Raw genomic sequence first — 17,296 nt, forward strand, 5'->3', positions numbered from 1 at the left:
CTTTAAACTCTTATCCTTAGCTTTACCTTTCATCTTCAAATTACCCTTCGAATCAAGCTTCTTAACCCCGTTAACCCGAAACTTGGAAGAGTGTACGTGCCAACCCCTACAATGACCTTTGCAAAGTTTATTTGCATAAATACAAAATTTTCTACCCTCACTATTCCCTGTAGCAACTTTAGCCAAGTAATCTAGAAGTTCACGATTAATCTCGTCACCCGCAACAGGTTTCAAAACATCCGCACGTCTTCTTTTCTTTGATAAAGGACCCGCACTTAATCCATCAAGCTTTAAGTCAACCAACTCAATAGAATACGAACAACTCTTAGCCTCGGCACTATCACAAGTCAAATTGCCCTCAACTACCCCCGACTCCATAACTAAAACACCTTCCAAACCCATGTCCTCCCTTGGCTTCTTTTCTCCAAAACCCAAAACATTACCCTTATTCCCACCATCTACCTCCTCATTACTATCGAAACACCCCGACGCCAACACAACCTCATCCACTACCCTCGCACCCTCGTCCACCAAAACAATCCTGTTTTTATCATTACAAACAGTAAAATCCGGCAACTTCGGCACATTGTTCGACATTGAGATGTTCTCTGTATTGGAACAAAACCCACCATCGACATTATGATTAACCTTAACCAAAAACTCACTTGAAAAACCATCATCGATAATTGAGCGAACGTCCACTGATAACCCTAATTCATTAACCCAAAGATGAATCAAAGATCCACCATCTTCATCTAACCTAGCCTCGACAGTCTCATGGATATGTTTTACGTTTTTTGATCTAATGAACGTAAAAAGTGAACCGATATTTCCAGCAGGTTTGGACGAGTTAGCAACGAATAACACATCCCCAAACAAACACGCCACCTACTTAATATTGTGTTCCGAAATATACCTAAAAGGAACGCCCCTTATTTCAACCCAAACAAATCGACAGTATTCGTTTTCTTGAGCAGCAAAAGGAGTAATCATCACGAAACCAAACGAAGCAAGATCACTCCCCAAGATCCTATGAAAGCTGTTACCATCCTTGCATTCCACCACACACCTAAAAACGCCAAACTTAAGAATTGATTTCACCTCCACTTTTAAATGGATCAAAAATTCTTGAACTTTACTTTCTAACAATGGAACGTGATCAACCAGCAAAATACTCAAAGAAGAATTCAAACCATTCTCATAACCCATATTAACAGACAGATTACACCGGTTGAATTTGGCCGGAACCACCGTCTGATTAGAAATAGAGCGAGACAAACGTGACCTTGAAGGTCATCCCACATATATGGGTCTTCCAAATACACAAGAACCATTCATCATCTCAACCTCCTTCACGGCAATTGAAGAATCCACAAAGGAGACGAAGGCATACCTTCTAGCCGTCCAATGTTTAATTTCTGAAATCATACCTATCTTACAAAATGCATTTTCAATCATATGGCGATTGACCTCCTTTTCCAGCCTGCCGATGAACACCGTAGATTGTGAGGATTCCACAGCCACTGTCTTCTTGACCAGAGAAACATATGTCGCCGGAGCCACAGTATCTCTGCCTTCAGGAACCTAAACCCCACCAGGATTTGAAAGAACCACAGAGGGTCCAGAAACAGGAGTTTTAGTGCCGACAACACCAAAAGTCGAAGTATTACCAGAAAAGGAAGCTTTAGAAGAAGGTATAAAGGTATTTGTGAGAGGAGGAAATTCTGAATCAAAAGTTGATTTAGTAAAAGAAGACATTGAAGAGGTTAAAAACAAAAATTGAGCAAGTAGTTGAAGGAAATAAAAGCTAAAATAAAATGGAGGAAAAAGAAAAATACACGGAGGTTGAAGGAGTGTGGCGGTGGGATTCAAAAAATCCGGTGGTTTGGTTCCATAGGACGAGAGAGAATGAAACGGTCCGTGACCCATAGCTCAAGAGCAACTGTCGTATTCTTTTAGACAAAATTATTGAAATGGTCCTTGTGGTATGTATCAAAATGCTGATTTGGTCTCTGTGCTTTTTTTTTTACTGATTTCATCCTCGTGGTATGTCAATGTTGCTGATTTAGTCCCTATTTCTAACGGACGTTTAAATTAGCCGTTAAGTCAGGGTCATGTGCCAGACATGTGAGGGTAAGTCCGTCTTTTACATCTCCTCTCTTTCAACTTACCCATGTTCATCTTTACCAAACCCTAAAATCATACGGAGTATATGTTTTTCCCAAACATCAAAATCACTACAAACAAAACTAATTCAACACAATCTCTATCTCTAAATCCCTTGAAAAAAAAAAAACAAAACTGATTTACTTAAATTCTTTGTTTCCAACATCCTCAAGGATGATTCTGAGAACCCCAAAAGCAAATTTATACATTTAGTCATTTAACTCTTATGAACCCACTCCTCTTATAAACCCACTGCTCCCAAATTATTACCTTCTCGGACGTAAGAACATGGTTTCTTTAAATTTAAACCCACTTGTAAGACCATGGTTTTCCAATATTTAACTTTGGCTAATAAACGTATGTGGAAATAAACGTATGTGGGATCCAAATTTAACATCTTTACAACATTAAATTCATCTCCGTCAGATCTAGCAATCTCCTTCAGATCCATCAACGTCGCTGATGAAATGGCCGCCGGAAGGATACTGTTTTTGGACCGAAATAACAAGATTTGGAACAAATTTGGGGTTATGGAACAAACGCGAAACATAAACACGAACGAACGCAATTAGTTTCTAGCCGGCGAGGTGAAATCACCGGAACCAACCGGAATCAGATACCCTTCATCGATCTGCTATTCATCAATTTATTGCTGCTATTCTTCGATTTCAAGGTCCAATTAAGAGAAGAACAAAAGGGGATTTTGAATATAGAATTCAATTAGAACGCTGATTTATGTTTACGATTTTTGTATGCATTTATTTTGAATTTATATTTGAATTTGAAGTTTTTTTTATGGTTATAATATGAAGAGATGGGTTTTGTTTATTTGAAATTAGGTTTAAAGAAAGTGTGCAGGTGGTAGAAGTGAAGAACTTGTTTGACATTTTTTTTTATTTTTTTTTTCTTTTGAATTTGGAATCTGGATATAAGATGAAGAATGAATGTGTATATGTAATCTGATTTGATTTTGGAATTATAAAATGATAATAATTGGTAATATCAGATAGTATGTTTGGTAATATCAGATTGTTTGAATGGAAAGATTGAGTATGTTGTTTTTATTTTATTTTAGATTTTATTTGTGGAAGAAAAAGGTTAGATGGATTCTAGATAATAAAGATAATAAAGAAAATGAAAAAAAAGGGAAAAAAGGGGGGGAAAATAATGTAAAAGACGTTTTTACCCTCATGTGCGTAGCATGTGACATGAGTTAACGGAAGTTTTTAACGGCTGCTTGCCGGAGGGACGAAATCAGCTACGTTTTCAAACCACGGGGATGAACTCAGTAAAAAAAAGCATAGGGACTAAATCAGCATTTTGGTACAAACCACAGAGACCATTTCAGTGATTTTGTCATTCTTTTATTAGGTCATTTCGGACCTTGTCATAATTTAATAAAGTATTGTTACATGCGTTTTTGTGGCAACAATTGAAACGGAACATATAGATCAGATTGAAAACAGAAGACGCCTATTGTAACAACTAAACACCAATTGAAAGGTAAGCACAACAACCAACCAAGATAACAATTAAAGACGCCTGAAGAACCGTTAGGGCCAAACCATTGCGACGAAGACAACAAAACGTTCGGAGAATGCTGACATTCGCCGAGTCCACCAAGATTCCAAAACACCGGTAACGGCAATACACCCCTAGCTGTGTCACTTGATATCCCCAACCGCAAACTAGTGGCTTATAAAAAAATCAGATCTTAACGAGATCGTCACCTGGTCCAACCTAAGAGGCGAGACCAGAGATGAAAGAGACTAGAAATGTATCCACGTAAGCGAGGCCAAAGAAACTAGCAAACAAAACTCCATCAGAAACCACACTTACCCCGCCTTGAAAAAGACGGCCACTACCAACATGGTAGTGAAACCACCACTACCAGTAAACATATTAACTAGTAAACATATTAGTTATTCTCAAGCTCTCAAGGGTTACAACTCTTAACTAATAAACATATTAACATTAACATCCAGTCTAATAATATAACGCCAGATATGGAACGTATAAGATGATGAAAATAGGATAACATGAAATAAAGAAAGTTGAACATCTTTAAGGAATCTCCTAAAAAATCGTCAATATTCAGTTACCCCTAAACACTTAAACTCGAAACATCAGTTTACTGATTCCAGCAGCTAATCAAATGAACAATATCCACTTTAACTTGCAGATTGAAACAACCAACCAACCAAATAATACAATAAGCAATAAAAACATCAGCTTATCTATCACCCCTCGAAAATGGTATAAGATTCCCCACAAAACCACAGGGGAAAACAAGTGTATATGAACTAAAGTCTTTGCAACTCCAAGTAATGCAATCTAATTAGTCATACATATGTGGGAACTTCTATCACTAGATCAACATACACCAAACTTATTTGAAGACCTGCAACTTTAACACCACTCAACCGCCACCTCACCCCTCTCCCCATGAGCAGCTCTGTACATGATTTTTGCTTGCAGTGTGAGGTAAAAAGACGGATACGCCGTTACAAGATATGAAGCTTTCACTAGTTCCACTCTCGACAGTTGCCACATTTCCATCCGGTTTCAGGCTCCCAAGACGAGTCCTCATGCCACGGTGAACAATTCTGGTGAATCCAAATTTCACAGCTCGTACAAAACAAGTCCGGGCACGGGTCAGATTGAAAACAAAACTTACAAGGCACCATTTCAAGTCCGGATTCAACAGAAAACATAGGCTCTTGTTGATCAAAAGTTATGCCCATTGGATATTGCTCATGGTTTAAATTCTCTATAGATGGTGCAGGTGGGTTAACAACATTGTCAGTCAGGTTAGCAGATGGGGGCCGGTCCTCTCCGTCTAGCTGGACACCGTCATCTGATGCAAGCAACTCATTAAAAGAGAAATATGTTTGTGGTTCAAATTCCATGTCTTCATAGTTTAGATCACCGATGTCAAACATCATGTTATCTTCGAATCCAGTCGTCGAAACATCCCATTGGACAACAGGAGCTATTGATCCCCCTGCTGCAGGGTTCATGTCGGGTCCCACATAATTTGCAGGGGGGTCGTAAGCAAGACTGTTTGCTGTAGACCCAACCATTTCCGTTTCGGACTTTACATGTCTCCTAACCGGTAGCTTCTTAGACACGGGCACGGGTCCAGAAACTGGACCCGCGGATCCAGAAACGGGACCCACACTAGCGCCATATTCAAAATCCATATCTAGTTTCTGACTGTTGAATTGGTCAGCCATTGGATAAGGATTAGGGTAAGGATAAGGATAATCTTCGTGAATGATTACGGCCTTCTGTTCGTCATAAAGTGGGGTGGAATCAGGTTCCCAATCTTGAAGTTGATCGTCATTGGTTTCAGAGTCGTAATCGGAATCCGATACCATATTCTTCTGCTTATAGAACTTTGCAATAGCTGCTTTTTTTGCCTCCAATTTCTTTCGCTCTTCGGGATCTGTATATGGACAGATAGGTATACGTATTCTGCGACACCTGGCACATTTGAACCCGAACAATTCCATTATTTTTGACTCCACCAACTCAACAGAATCAGCATGGAACCAATCTGCAAGTAAATATAACCTCAATTGATCAGTATCAAAACTATCAAACAATAGTAATATTAATTAATGATAAAATTTCATTAGAAGACTTACAATTGCACTTCTCGCATCGTATATACATCAAATCGGAGTTATACGGTCTCGAGCAAAGTTGGCATTGAGGTGCTAGCAAGTGCCCATTCGGGTTGTTTTTCAAAAGTAAGTTATTTAGCCTGAAGTCAACTCCCGTATCATTTGGGCTCCTTTTCTTCCAAATCAAGCCCAAACATAACTTGCTGGCTTTACTCGTACCACTCTTCTTTTTTGATTTTGTACTAGAACTTTTAACTGCTTGCTTCTTTTCAGATGATTGATCGATATATTCCAATGGATGCTTATTATTATTACCGTTTTGCTTTCCGATTGTAGTGATTTTTGAATGACTGGATTTATTAAGATACTTCTTAGTAGAAGAATGATTTGAGTTTGAATATTCTAATGGCTTTTCATGACCATTTTGTATTCCACCTTTTATGACTATTGCTGAATGACTTTCTTGCCCTTGCAAGAGAAGTGGACTAGTGGGAGAATCACCAACAATCTCATTTTTAGGTGCGGCGGCCTTTTCAACATAACAACGTTTGCAAGTGATTATATATTCAACGCGTCCCGCCGTTTGAATAGCTGAACCAACTGCACAATTCTCGTGACAGTAACCTGAAAAAAGAGACATAAAAACCATTAGCTTTTGATAATTACAAAAACAAAAACAAAAACAAAAAAAACAAAAAAAAAAACAAATTAGGAAAACCATAATATAATTTCTAAAGAGGTGCCACAAAAATCACACATGATCAACTGAAACCTTGGTAATATCTAGTACTCTTATGTGCTAAAGTCCGACAACAAGTTTTTTGTCTATATAATCCATTGTTCAAGATAAAAAACTGTAAATTTAACTTATGCAAGCAGACAATTACAGTCTAAAATAATGTAAACAACTCAGAGACAAATTTGCAGGTCGAGACTAGCGAAAGACAGATGCGCTAAAACCCTCATTTGTGCAAAATACAGCTGGCAAGTTCAACCAAACTTATAGAGATACATACAAATACAGGTTGTATTTTGTTATAACTGGTCAGACGTAGAAAACAAACCAAATCAGGTCAGATGGGTCAAACATGTTATATGAGTCAAAAATTGTGGAAAAGCAAAGTCAAAAGTCATCTAATGTGTGTATTCAAATGCTTACAATATCAAGATTGCTTTGATAAAAAGGTCTTTCTACATTTTAACACTTTGATTTACAAAAATACAAACAAAAGAAAGAAAACAATCCATTCTAACCAATCTCTTTGAAAATTTGACCTAATATATCAAAAGAGAACTTAAAGAAAGGTCATAGAAGTTGTCAATCAGGTTGCCAAACAAGGAAAAGATTAGCTCTGTAAACGTACCTTGACATGCACTGCACCTTGCAGCAAGCCTAAAAACAAAGAAAGAAACCAATGAGTTGCTGGCAGTAAAACAAAGCAAAAAAACAATATGATTGACACAAACAATATATTACCTAAATGGAACATCATGTTGGCACGAAGTACAAAAGCAAATCCCTGAAGTATCCCTCTTATGTGACAGAAAAGAAAATATGTTCTTCCCAGAAGACTTTATCTGCTTTTTGTGCATGCTCGATAATGTACTCCCGCGTCTATCAGTTGCTGACATCATCGTTCCTGGTACTTGCATCTCATACCCTTTGATCTGATATAGAGGAATATGCATTTCAAGAAACCAGTTTTTCTCCGGTTTATCTATTGTTTCCTCTATTTCCAATACTTTTTTTAGAACACGCGAAGGAAGATGTTTCTGATTCTCGAAAACAACACCATAAGTGATTTTGTTTCCCAAAACTTTCTTATCAACGATGCAAGCGTTCCTAAAAGCAGACGCTTCTGCCTCTGGACCTTTTCCGTCCTGAAGAGGTTGTTCGGGACAAACAAGATCATTCCATCTCACATGAAGGTCTAGGTATCTGACCTGTTGCAATTGTAGTGTTAATAGCAATAAAAAGGTGACAAATTCAACCCATTTTCTTATAAACGGGTCATATCTGATTATGTCTTTTCTCAAACAGGCTACACAGGTTTTATAATACATCTAAATACAGAACAAGTCAAGCGGGTCAAAAGTTGTCCACAAATTATATTTGAAGTGTTGCATTTCCTATATCAATTTAGTGAATGATATTCTATTATTATTATTATTATAGCGGCGTTGTAATCACATTCGATACACAAATAAGTACTCCCTCCGTTCCAAATCTATAGTCCATTATTCATTCTTTGTCTATCCCAAATTTATTGTCTACTTCCAAATAGGTAAGAATAAAGAGGCAAAGTTCTTTAATACCCTTGATATATACATGTAAGATAAAAGGTAGATAAAAAAAGGGGTAAAACTGTAAAGTAAACAAAAAGTACATAGTAATAATTTTTTTTTTTTTACGAGGAACCCCCCTAGCGACGAGCCATAATGGCTCCCCTCTAGTTGGTAAACCCCGGGTAAACGGCAAGCCAGGCCTCCACCGCTACCAGGCAAAGCATCCTCTAGTCAATCAGTCACTAAATGGAGCTCGCCCCAAGGTATTTGCCTTGAAGGGAATCGAACCCGTGACCTCTTGCTTCATTGGAAGTCCTGGTGGCCACCCAGGCTATGCCTGGATGGTTAAAGTAATAATGACATTATCTTAAACTTCAAAATGGAATTAGGACGGGGGGGAGTATATTAGAACTTTGTAAAATTTGTTTAAAAATGTTAGGGACAGCCCAAATCGAACAGAAAAATGTCACATGACCTGCCCATTATGCTACCTCCAATAAGTATCAAAAAAGATCAACTTTTAGAGTAAGTTGTATATTTTTTCAAAGTATCAACTTTTTCAAAGGCTTACCTGAAGAGCAAGTTGTGATGCAGTCTTGCTCATGTCGACTGCAGCTCGCCAGAAAAACTGTCTGCTTCTTTTAGGAACCTCAAGACCATCAACATAATGCACACCGTTTATATTTACACAACCCCCTATTTAAAACAGATGACCAAACAATAAATAAAAAAACTCTCGAACCATTTCATTAATGACTAACACATTTACCTTTTCGTGCAGCATGCTTAATCATCATCTGTGGTAATACCCCTTTCTGGAATATGTGTTTAGCAAGCATGCCACCTCGCCACCAAGCAACGTCAGTTGATGTATCATTCGTATCAGCATCAGTGGATTCGGGTGATACTATTAATGGTTTTCTACCACGCCTACCCGGTCCACGTTTTTGAGTTGCTACTACCACACTTTTAGCACTTTGGGCGGCTTGATTTTCAAATGCCACATCATCTACAAGCTTAATCCAATCTGCTGTAAAAGCAATGTCTCGAATGTTCCTCTCAAGCTACAACAGTAAAATCATACCAACGAGCACATTAAAGTAAGTATAACATTTTTCAGTATTTTATCACGAGTCTATCAGCACAGATAATCAAAAAAAGTCTAGCTTCTTAAATATATATATATAATGTCAATAATAATATACAATTCTACAATGACTTAATAAATATAAACATTTTATATCTAAAAACCTAAATCTCATAAGACGCTTCCATATTTTAGATAAGTTAAAAGAATCAAGCAAGAAAAGTGGCAGAGCAATGCGTTCAATTTCACACAAAAAGATGACAAGAATAGAAGTAAAATATCAAATAAGACAGTGATAAACAACTTACTTCAAGCAAGTACGCCTTTATTTGACCCAAAGTTGCAGCTTCCTCAACCTGTTTACGCCAATGATTTCTATAACTTCTATTTAAAAAAGGCCCAACTGTCAGACCACATAAACTCTCTTCCATGAACATAACATAAGTAGCGATAGATGCAAGACTGCCCTCTGCATTTTTGGACTGGCTTATAGAGCCAAGTATCTTTGCAGCCCCTTTAATGGCATTTGCAGCAGCTGCATTCAACAAGCACCCTTTTTTGCTACTAATTGTAGCTTTACACGAAAGACACCAACCACATCTTTCCCTTGAGACTTCAACAAGTTTCTTTTCATAATTTGGCCAGTAAAAACGTTTAGCAACAAGCGAAAAAGCTTTTGCTTGAAGTGAATAATTAGCAGTCATAAACTTCTTATAACTGCTTGAAGGTGTAGTTTGAGAACCCAACTTTTCTTCGCGCGATAGAATAGCTAAACTAGCACCGGCTGACGCAGCAAAATCACCATGGATGTACACATTTGTGTATGCCTGTGGTTTGAATGATGAACCTATGTACAACTTTGAACCCATGTAGACGTTTGACAAATCACATGTGCTGTTTATTGTACTTTTATTGTTGTAATTGCCATTTTCTGTACCGCTTGTGGCAGATTCATTCAAAGAAGATTGACCAAACCCTAACTCTTTACAATTTTCACCAACCCCATTAACATTTACAGCATTGGTTACATTCAGTGCATCACCACTTTCGTTAGCCAACAAAGTAGAGGAAGTTGTATACTCACCATCATTGTTTAAGAACGATTTATCTATTCCAACCGAGTCATTTACAGATAAAAACTGTTCAGGAATTTCCCAATATTGCAAAATACCCTTGCATATCTCCAAGTATAAAGTCTTGTGTTCGGCTGAACAAGTAAGTGCATACAACACTTTTTTAACATCAGCCGGAGAATAGTATCGTACATTTACTTCCAAACTTCTCGATGTTTTTATCCTGCACTCATTAATTTCAAAGCATCATATAATGCATAAAATATAAATCGAAATTTCAGTTTTGGCCTAAATTTATAATAATAAAGTGACCATATATATAGACAGTAAATCATGTTAAAGATTGGAAACATACACGAGTAGATGATCACAGGATCCCAAAAACACTTGCTCATAAGAATCAATGCCGAAAAATTCAGCTCCTCTTAAAGATGTTGTCTTAGTTATCTTTGGCCCACTTCTGTTAATAACACACTCTGGACAATACCATTCCCCTTCAGGAATAAACGATTTCAATACTCCTATACATCTGGAATGATATGATGACGGGCACCCATCGCAGCAAATTAGGGTTCCATCCATGCCACATAATCGACATTCATCACCATTACCATCATCCTCATCAACATCGGCACCACTATATGATTCAGTAGCTTTCGAAGCAGATGCATCAAGGGTAGAAACGTCTTTTACATCTTCTTGATTCTTCAAAACGGGATTCTTAGGAGGACGACCTCGTCCCCTAGGGATGCTTGCAAATATATCTTTTATGGCTTCTTGATTGATTGACAAAGACGTTTTAAAAGGACGACCTTTTTTAGATATACTTTCTTCAGGGAAGATAGGGGCTGCATCAGGATCGGGACCCACTTCAGATGATTCACGATTGTCTATTTCGGTCCTTAGTTCTTCGGAATTTGATGCATCATCGCACAAAAGTTGTAAAACTGTTAACTTTCTACCTGCAGATAGGGAATAGTAGTCTTTTTCCAAAACGTTGGAATAAAATTCTTTCCATTCAGGTCCTTCTGCATATCTCATAGTCGTTAAATATTGAACTACAAACACTGGCCAAGTTAATGAATCGAGCAAGCTCCAATCCATGCTTCTGATTAAAAAGGGAAACTTTTGTCAGTACCGGTAAAAAACAGAGTGAAAATCTATGTGCGTCATTAATGTGAGTCTTATTTGGATACAATTACTTTAAGAATCCATACTATAAGAAGCGAAACTTTTGTCACTATCAGTAAAAAACAAAGTGAAAATCGATGTGCATCATTAATGTGAGCCTTGCTTGGATACAAATACTTTAAGAATCCATAATGCTGAGAAGTGTGTGATTATTAATGTGATGTTTGTATTGTTATTATCCCTCATACTCAAGTAAAAGAGCTTGACTTGTATGTTCAGTACTTCTTCTTATTTGTGTTGTTGTATAGTTTCCTACCATTGAACTTAAAGATTGTGGTCTTAAAGACTGTTCTGGGTACAGCCATTTCTTTCTGATTCTCCAATTCAAGTTTCTAAAAATAAATTCATTGTTTTGCATCTTACGAACCACATTTAACACGACACACTACTTATATAAACAAACAATGATGCAAATATATACCTCAGACATCTTGATGCGAGCTCTGAACCTTCCGAAGATAGGATTTCCACATGACTCTTCAAAGCACGCATAAGAGCAATATGAATAGCATCCAACAGTGTGTTATGAACAGAACAATTGAGAGCACCAACAAACTCATCAAGCCCGAAAGGACTTAAGAACAAGCATACACTAAATGACCGCAAGAAGCTATATACAGAAAGCAGATATGACACATACTCCTCAGGGATCCCAAAATTTCCCGAAGAACGTGGCAACTCTGGTTCTGGAGGTAACAAAGGACTTTCAACCTCAATCACATTAGGCTCATAATCACTTAAGTCACTCGATGATTCACTATCAACCTCAGCTTGAGCTCCACTATCTTCAAATGTACCACCACGAACAAAGCTTTCATCTTTACCTACAATGGCTAATTCAACACCATTATCTACCACACCACTATCAATTCTCACGGGTTCAACTTTATTAGCTTTGACTGAACCAATACCAATAACAACCTCACGACTACCTTTTTCTACCTTTTCAACCTTATTAGGAGCAACATACGTGTGAACTACCTCAGCTTCAACCTCATCCTTAACATTCTTCTTCCTTATGTACTCATCTAAAGCCTTCTTTCTCCTATGAAAAGCACCATCCATTTCACTCTCCTCAACCATAAACCTTTTCAATTCACGACTCTCCAAATCCTCACAATCCCCATCTTCGTATTCGATCCTATACAATCCAGATTCATATGAAACAATCTTCCCAAGAAACTCACCACTTCCATCAAACTCCTTCTTTACATACTTCCCTAAAAACGCCTTAGCCCTCGGCGGAACCCTACCCATTTTCGTCGCCGTTTTCTTCGCAGTTTTATCCACATCTTCCCCCTCCTTCCTCTTCCTCTTCCTTCCCCTGCGCTTAACAACCTCAGGCTCCATTCCTCCCCGATTTAGATCCGAGACACGCTTTAATTCAATTCAAAGGCTAATTCATCAAACCATAATTCGATCAACCCTAATTCAAACAACAATGACAAACCTTTTACGTTTTGTGCAGATCTCATCAACAAAAACAATTAAATCAGCAAATATAATGACAAAAACGCATAAATCGACGTAATTTATACAAATTCATGCTCGTATAATCAACATAGAACTGAAAAATTGGATTAAATTGATTAATAAATAAACCGTACCTGGTGTGAAAAGAAATAAAAAAGTTAGCCGCCAATGAATCTCGCCTAGGGTTTCATCTGCTTCAACGATAGGTATTACGTATTTGATTTTGGTTGTGTTGGTATGATATGGAGATGGAGATTCAGCCCTAGAAAAATAAACCTGTGAAAACGAGACGAATATTTGGGGTTTTCAGTACAACACTCTTCTCTATATATTTTGATGATGGTTTTTTAGATTTGAGTTAGGCCGAGTTTATTAACTCGTGACTCATCAACTCTGGATTTTTGAAATTTAATTATTTTATACTCCGTATATTATATTACTAAGGTTTGTTTAAACAAAACAATTTAATTACATATTTTAGGTATTAAGTGAATGTAAATGCTAAAGTCATTTATTTTAATGACCCGTTTGATTAAGAAACTTGTCGTTGTTTTTACTAATATATAGAGACATTTATTTTAGCATACATATGTAACGTAATTAATTTCGTAAAAAGAATTCATATTTGAATAATAATAATATAATAATTATAAATATAATAATTATAATTATTATATGAAAAGTAAAAAATAATAATAAATAATTATTAGTAATAATAAATGCCCTTTAAATTTTTTTAGAAAATTAAAATTACAATTTAGCAGAGATTAGTATTTTCTTTTATAAAAGATTTCGTATTATTTTTTTATTAAATTAATATATAATTATGACATCGTCATTATAAAAATTAAAAGGTAATTAGCTTAATGATTACATCATCATTTTAGAGCTTTATATGACTATATAGATATTTATATTTTTATTTGGTAATATATAATTTATTGTTTATTATCAAAATCAAATTAACTAATTACCAGTAATTATTAATTATTTTTTGTTACTAATATGTAATTTAAATTTATTTTCTTTTACTTTGGAGGGTAAATTATGAATTTTTCTAATTGAATATGGAGTAATTGACACATGATATGCATGATTTAAAACTCATGTAAATTTAATCATACTATTTTCATGGTGTCTCATGTTTTATTTTTTATACTTTAATTTAATTTTTTTTTTTAAATTCTACTTATTCCGGATATCTATTCGCAAGCAATCTCTTTATTTGTCGAAAATAGAGAGGAATACTTTCTCTACTTCTAGGAGTGTATCGTCTGGGTGGCAAAATGCATTTTCTTTATTCAAAGATATGAAAAAGATTATCCGCATCTCACCTCCCCATACATCATGTATATTGTATTGAGTTTTGTTATTGTTGTTGACACATATATGCATATATCTTTAATTTTAATTTTAATGCATAACATTTTGTGTTCATCAATTTGTTAATTAAGTTCATTTTTTATTAATTTTATGACTTCTAATTTATGTGTAAAATAAATTTATGATTTTTAATTCTTAGTTTTAAATATTTAAGACACTAATCAAATAGCAAATCAAATCAATTAAAAATTTCAAAAAAAAAAAACAAAATCAATGACCATAACAAAATTCGGTTAACATCGAGAAACTCAAATTACAATACAATATCTTAACTTTGAATATGTATATATTGATGATTAGGAACTAGAAAATATCTAAATACAAGCGGTGATGTGCATAAGTGGCGCTAAATCAGATTCAAATCAAAAGTTTCGAATGGTTCTCAAATCGACATCAAAAAATAAAATGAGACCAACATCAATGAATCTCGACTCCTGCTGTTTATTTACAATTGAAATTAATTCAACATATATAATTGTATTCACAATGTATATAATAAGTTCTTAGTAATATAGATGGTGATTTTGATTTCAAGCTGCAAGTCTTCCTGTCATTATCTCATGTATTTTTTTAAAATGTTATATTTTGTCAATTCCTTCCGTCCACAAAAATGTCAAAGCACGGATCGTCGAATGAACCGGAGGGTGGTAGCCTGGGCGGACCGCTGCCATCGACGTCCTCCTGAGCGATGGGTAGGACTAGAGATGGGCAAAAAAACCGGATCCAGATCCAATCCGGTGACCCGATCCGGAACCGGACAGAACCAGAACCGGACACAGCGAAATCCGGATCCGAGATCCGACCCGTTCCAACCGGATCCAATTTTCAAGAGAACCGGATTTTTTCCGGATATAAATCGGATTTTATCCGATCCGGTTTGGATCCGGATCCGGATCCGATCCGATTTTTCAAAAAAATAGCCGTATTTTCTGTTTTTTTTTGCAGTTTCAGCCTTTTCTTGCAGTTTTTTGAGTTTTTTTTTTACCATTTTAACCCCACAAAGTTCATTATAAATACATGGTTTAGCTTTGGTTGAAAATGCACCAACAAACATTCTCATATTTCTTTCTAAATCACTAAAAATTCTCTAATCTCTACTTACTTATCCCATAATGGATAATTCACAAGCTTCCGCTTCCGGTTCCGGTTCCGCTTCCGTTGGAACATCTTCACAAGGCTACACTACGGCCGATATTGATTACAAAAAAGAAACAAAGCGAAAAGGGGACGTTTGGTCCAAATTCGAGTTGTGTGTAATGAAGGATGGTGCAGAAAAAGCTCGTTGTACACAATGTATGAAGTTCATGGATGTTTCGGGTAATACAACGTTAAGAAAACATCTTGACAAAAGTTGTAGTGCAAGGCAAGACCCGAGACAACAAACAATGCGGGCCGATGGTTCGATTTTTGAATACGATGTCGAAGCTCTTCGGCAAGATTTGTCAAGATTTGTCATTCAACAAGCGCTTCCTTTCAACCACTTCGACAATCCAAGGCTTACGGAGCTAATTCAGAATTTACTACAACCGCGATATAGCAATGTAAGTCGTTCTACCTTAAGACGTGACGCCTTTAAATTATGGAAAAAAGCTAAAACTGAAATAATTGAAGGTTTTCGAACATATAAACATAGGGTTTCTATAACTTGTGATGTTTGGAGCGCACCACATGGAACGGCAAATTCTTATTTAGCCATTACCGCTCATTGTTTTAATCCCGATTCATGGCTTTTAATGAAACGTGTTATCGATTTTAAAATATTTGGTTATCCACATAACGGTAATAATATAAAAAAAGCGTTACAAGACACTTTAGAAGAATATAATCTAATCGATAAAGTTTTTACAATTTCGCTAGATAATGCATCTAATAATGATGCGGCCATGAGTGAGTTAAAAATTGCACTTAGACCGATTTTAAATGGTGCATTTATTCATACACGTTGTGCTGCTCATATTATAAACTTGGAAGTTTCAAGATTGTTTAGTTTTTTGTTCTTCATTAAAAGAAAAATTTAGAAGATTATTAGTAGCGATTTATCGTACGAGCAACGCACGACATCATAACTATAAGGCTTTTGTTAAAGATTGTCATGGCACTTGGTTAGGTCCTTATTTTGATAATAATACAAGATGGAATTCTACTTTTTTAATGTTCGAAAATATTTTACGTCAAAAAGAAACGTTAATCGCTTTTAATAGAAAACTACTTAGAAAGGATTTTCCGAACCAATTAGTGACGACGAATGGGATGACTTGGAATCATTAACAAGTTTTTTACAAGTTTTTAAAGAGGCATCAACAATGTTATCGGGTGTTTATTACCCAACTAGCGTACTAGTTTTAGAACAATTTTATATAATGACGGGAAAAATATGCGAATTTGCGAACTCAAATAATGTTATTTTTAGACAAGCGATTTTTCATATAAGAAAAAAAACTAAAAAAATATTTTGGAGAGATACCGAAGGTATTTTTATGTGCGGTCGCACTTGACCCACGATTAAATTTTAATGGGGTTGAACGATTGATGACAACAATATATACCAACTTTGATTGTGTGCATGGTATTTTCGATGACGAACCCAACTATCTTTTGAACTAAGTACACGCTTTTAATGATGTTTTTGAGAATATGTTTGGTATTTATGCAACAAAATATGGTCGACAATCAAACCCAATTGTTGACCAACCCGGATCATCTTCTCGAAGGAGCCGAGACCTCAAAATAAGTCTTTTTAACTTGGTACGTGAAGACGCTTCCAAACGTGCACGAACATCGGCACCCACAAGCGAGTTGGGAAATTATAAGATGGCAAACTTTGCACTAAACATGAGTGAAGAACAATTTAACAACCTTGACATTTTAAAATGGTGGGAAACAAAACAAGACACATATCCAATATTAAGCATTATGGCTCGTGACTTATCTACCGTTCAAGCTTCAACCGTAGCTTCCGGATCGGCCTTTTCTTTGAGTGGTCGAATTATATCGGAAAGAAGGTCAAG

At 36.1% G+C, this 17,296-nt stretch overlaps 1 protein-coding gene across 2 annotated transcripts; it reads right to left on the minus strand.

Moving 5' to 3' along the window:
* Nucleotides 1-4,083: 4,083 nt before the first annotated feature.
* LOC139839367 (DDT domain-containing protein PTM-like) lies at nucleotides 4,084-13,191 on the minus strand. Of its 2 annotated transcripts, none has more exons than XM_071829423.1 (10): nucleotides 13,040-13,191; nucleotides 11,854-12,858; nucleotides 10,597-11,346; nucleotides 9,477-10,464; nucleotides 8,851-9,145; nucleotides 8,653-8,777; nucleotides 7,273-7,739; nucleotides 7,160-7,188; nucleotides 5,817-6,419; nucleotides 4,084-5,725 (listed from the first exon to the last, which is right to left on the minus strand). In XM_071829423.1, the coding sequence occupies exons 2-10, from the start codon at nucleotides 12,780-12,782 to the stop codon at nucleotides 4,692-4,694; spliced, it is 5,220 nt and encodes a 1,739-aa protein (XP_071685524.1). In that variant the 5' UTR covers nucleotides 12,783-12,858; nucleotides 13,040-13,191; the 3' UTR covers nucleotides 4,084-4,691. The 2 variants fall into 2 exon arrangements, with proteins under 2 accessions (XP_071685524.1, XP_071685523.1); XM_071829422.1 differs by having other exon boundaries at nucleotides 10,597-11,349.
* Nucleotides 13,192-17,296: the final 4,105 nt, after the last annotated feature.

Source organism: Rutidosis leptorrhynchoides, chromosome 4, assembly GCF_046630445.1.
Source record: "Rutidosis leptorrhynchoides isolate AG116_Rl617_1_P2 chromosome 4, CSIRO_AGI_Rlap_v1, whole genome shotgun sequence".
Taxonomy (NCBI): Eukaryota; Viridiplantae; Streptophyta; class Magnoliopsida; order Asterales; family Asteraceae; genus Rutidosis; species Rutidosis leptorrhynchoides.

Coding starts and splice junctions, on each gene's coding strand:
- LOC139839367 (XM_071829422.1), bottom strand. CDS start 12,782: ATGGAGCCTGAGGTTGTTAAGCGCAGGGGAAGGAAGAGGAAGAGGAAG. Junction 7,189..7,272: donor CAACATGATGTTCCATTTAG/GTAATATATTGT, acceptor CTTTGTTTTTAG/GCTTGCTGCAAGGTGCAGTG. Junction 5,726..5,816: donor ACGATGCGAGAAGTGCAATT/GTAAGTCTTCTA, acceptor ATTTACTTGCAG/ATTGGTTCCATGCTGATTCT.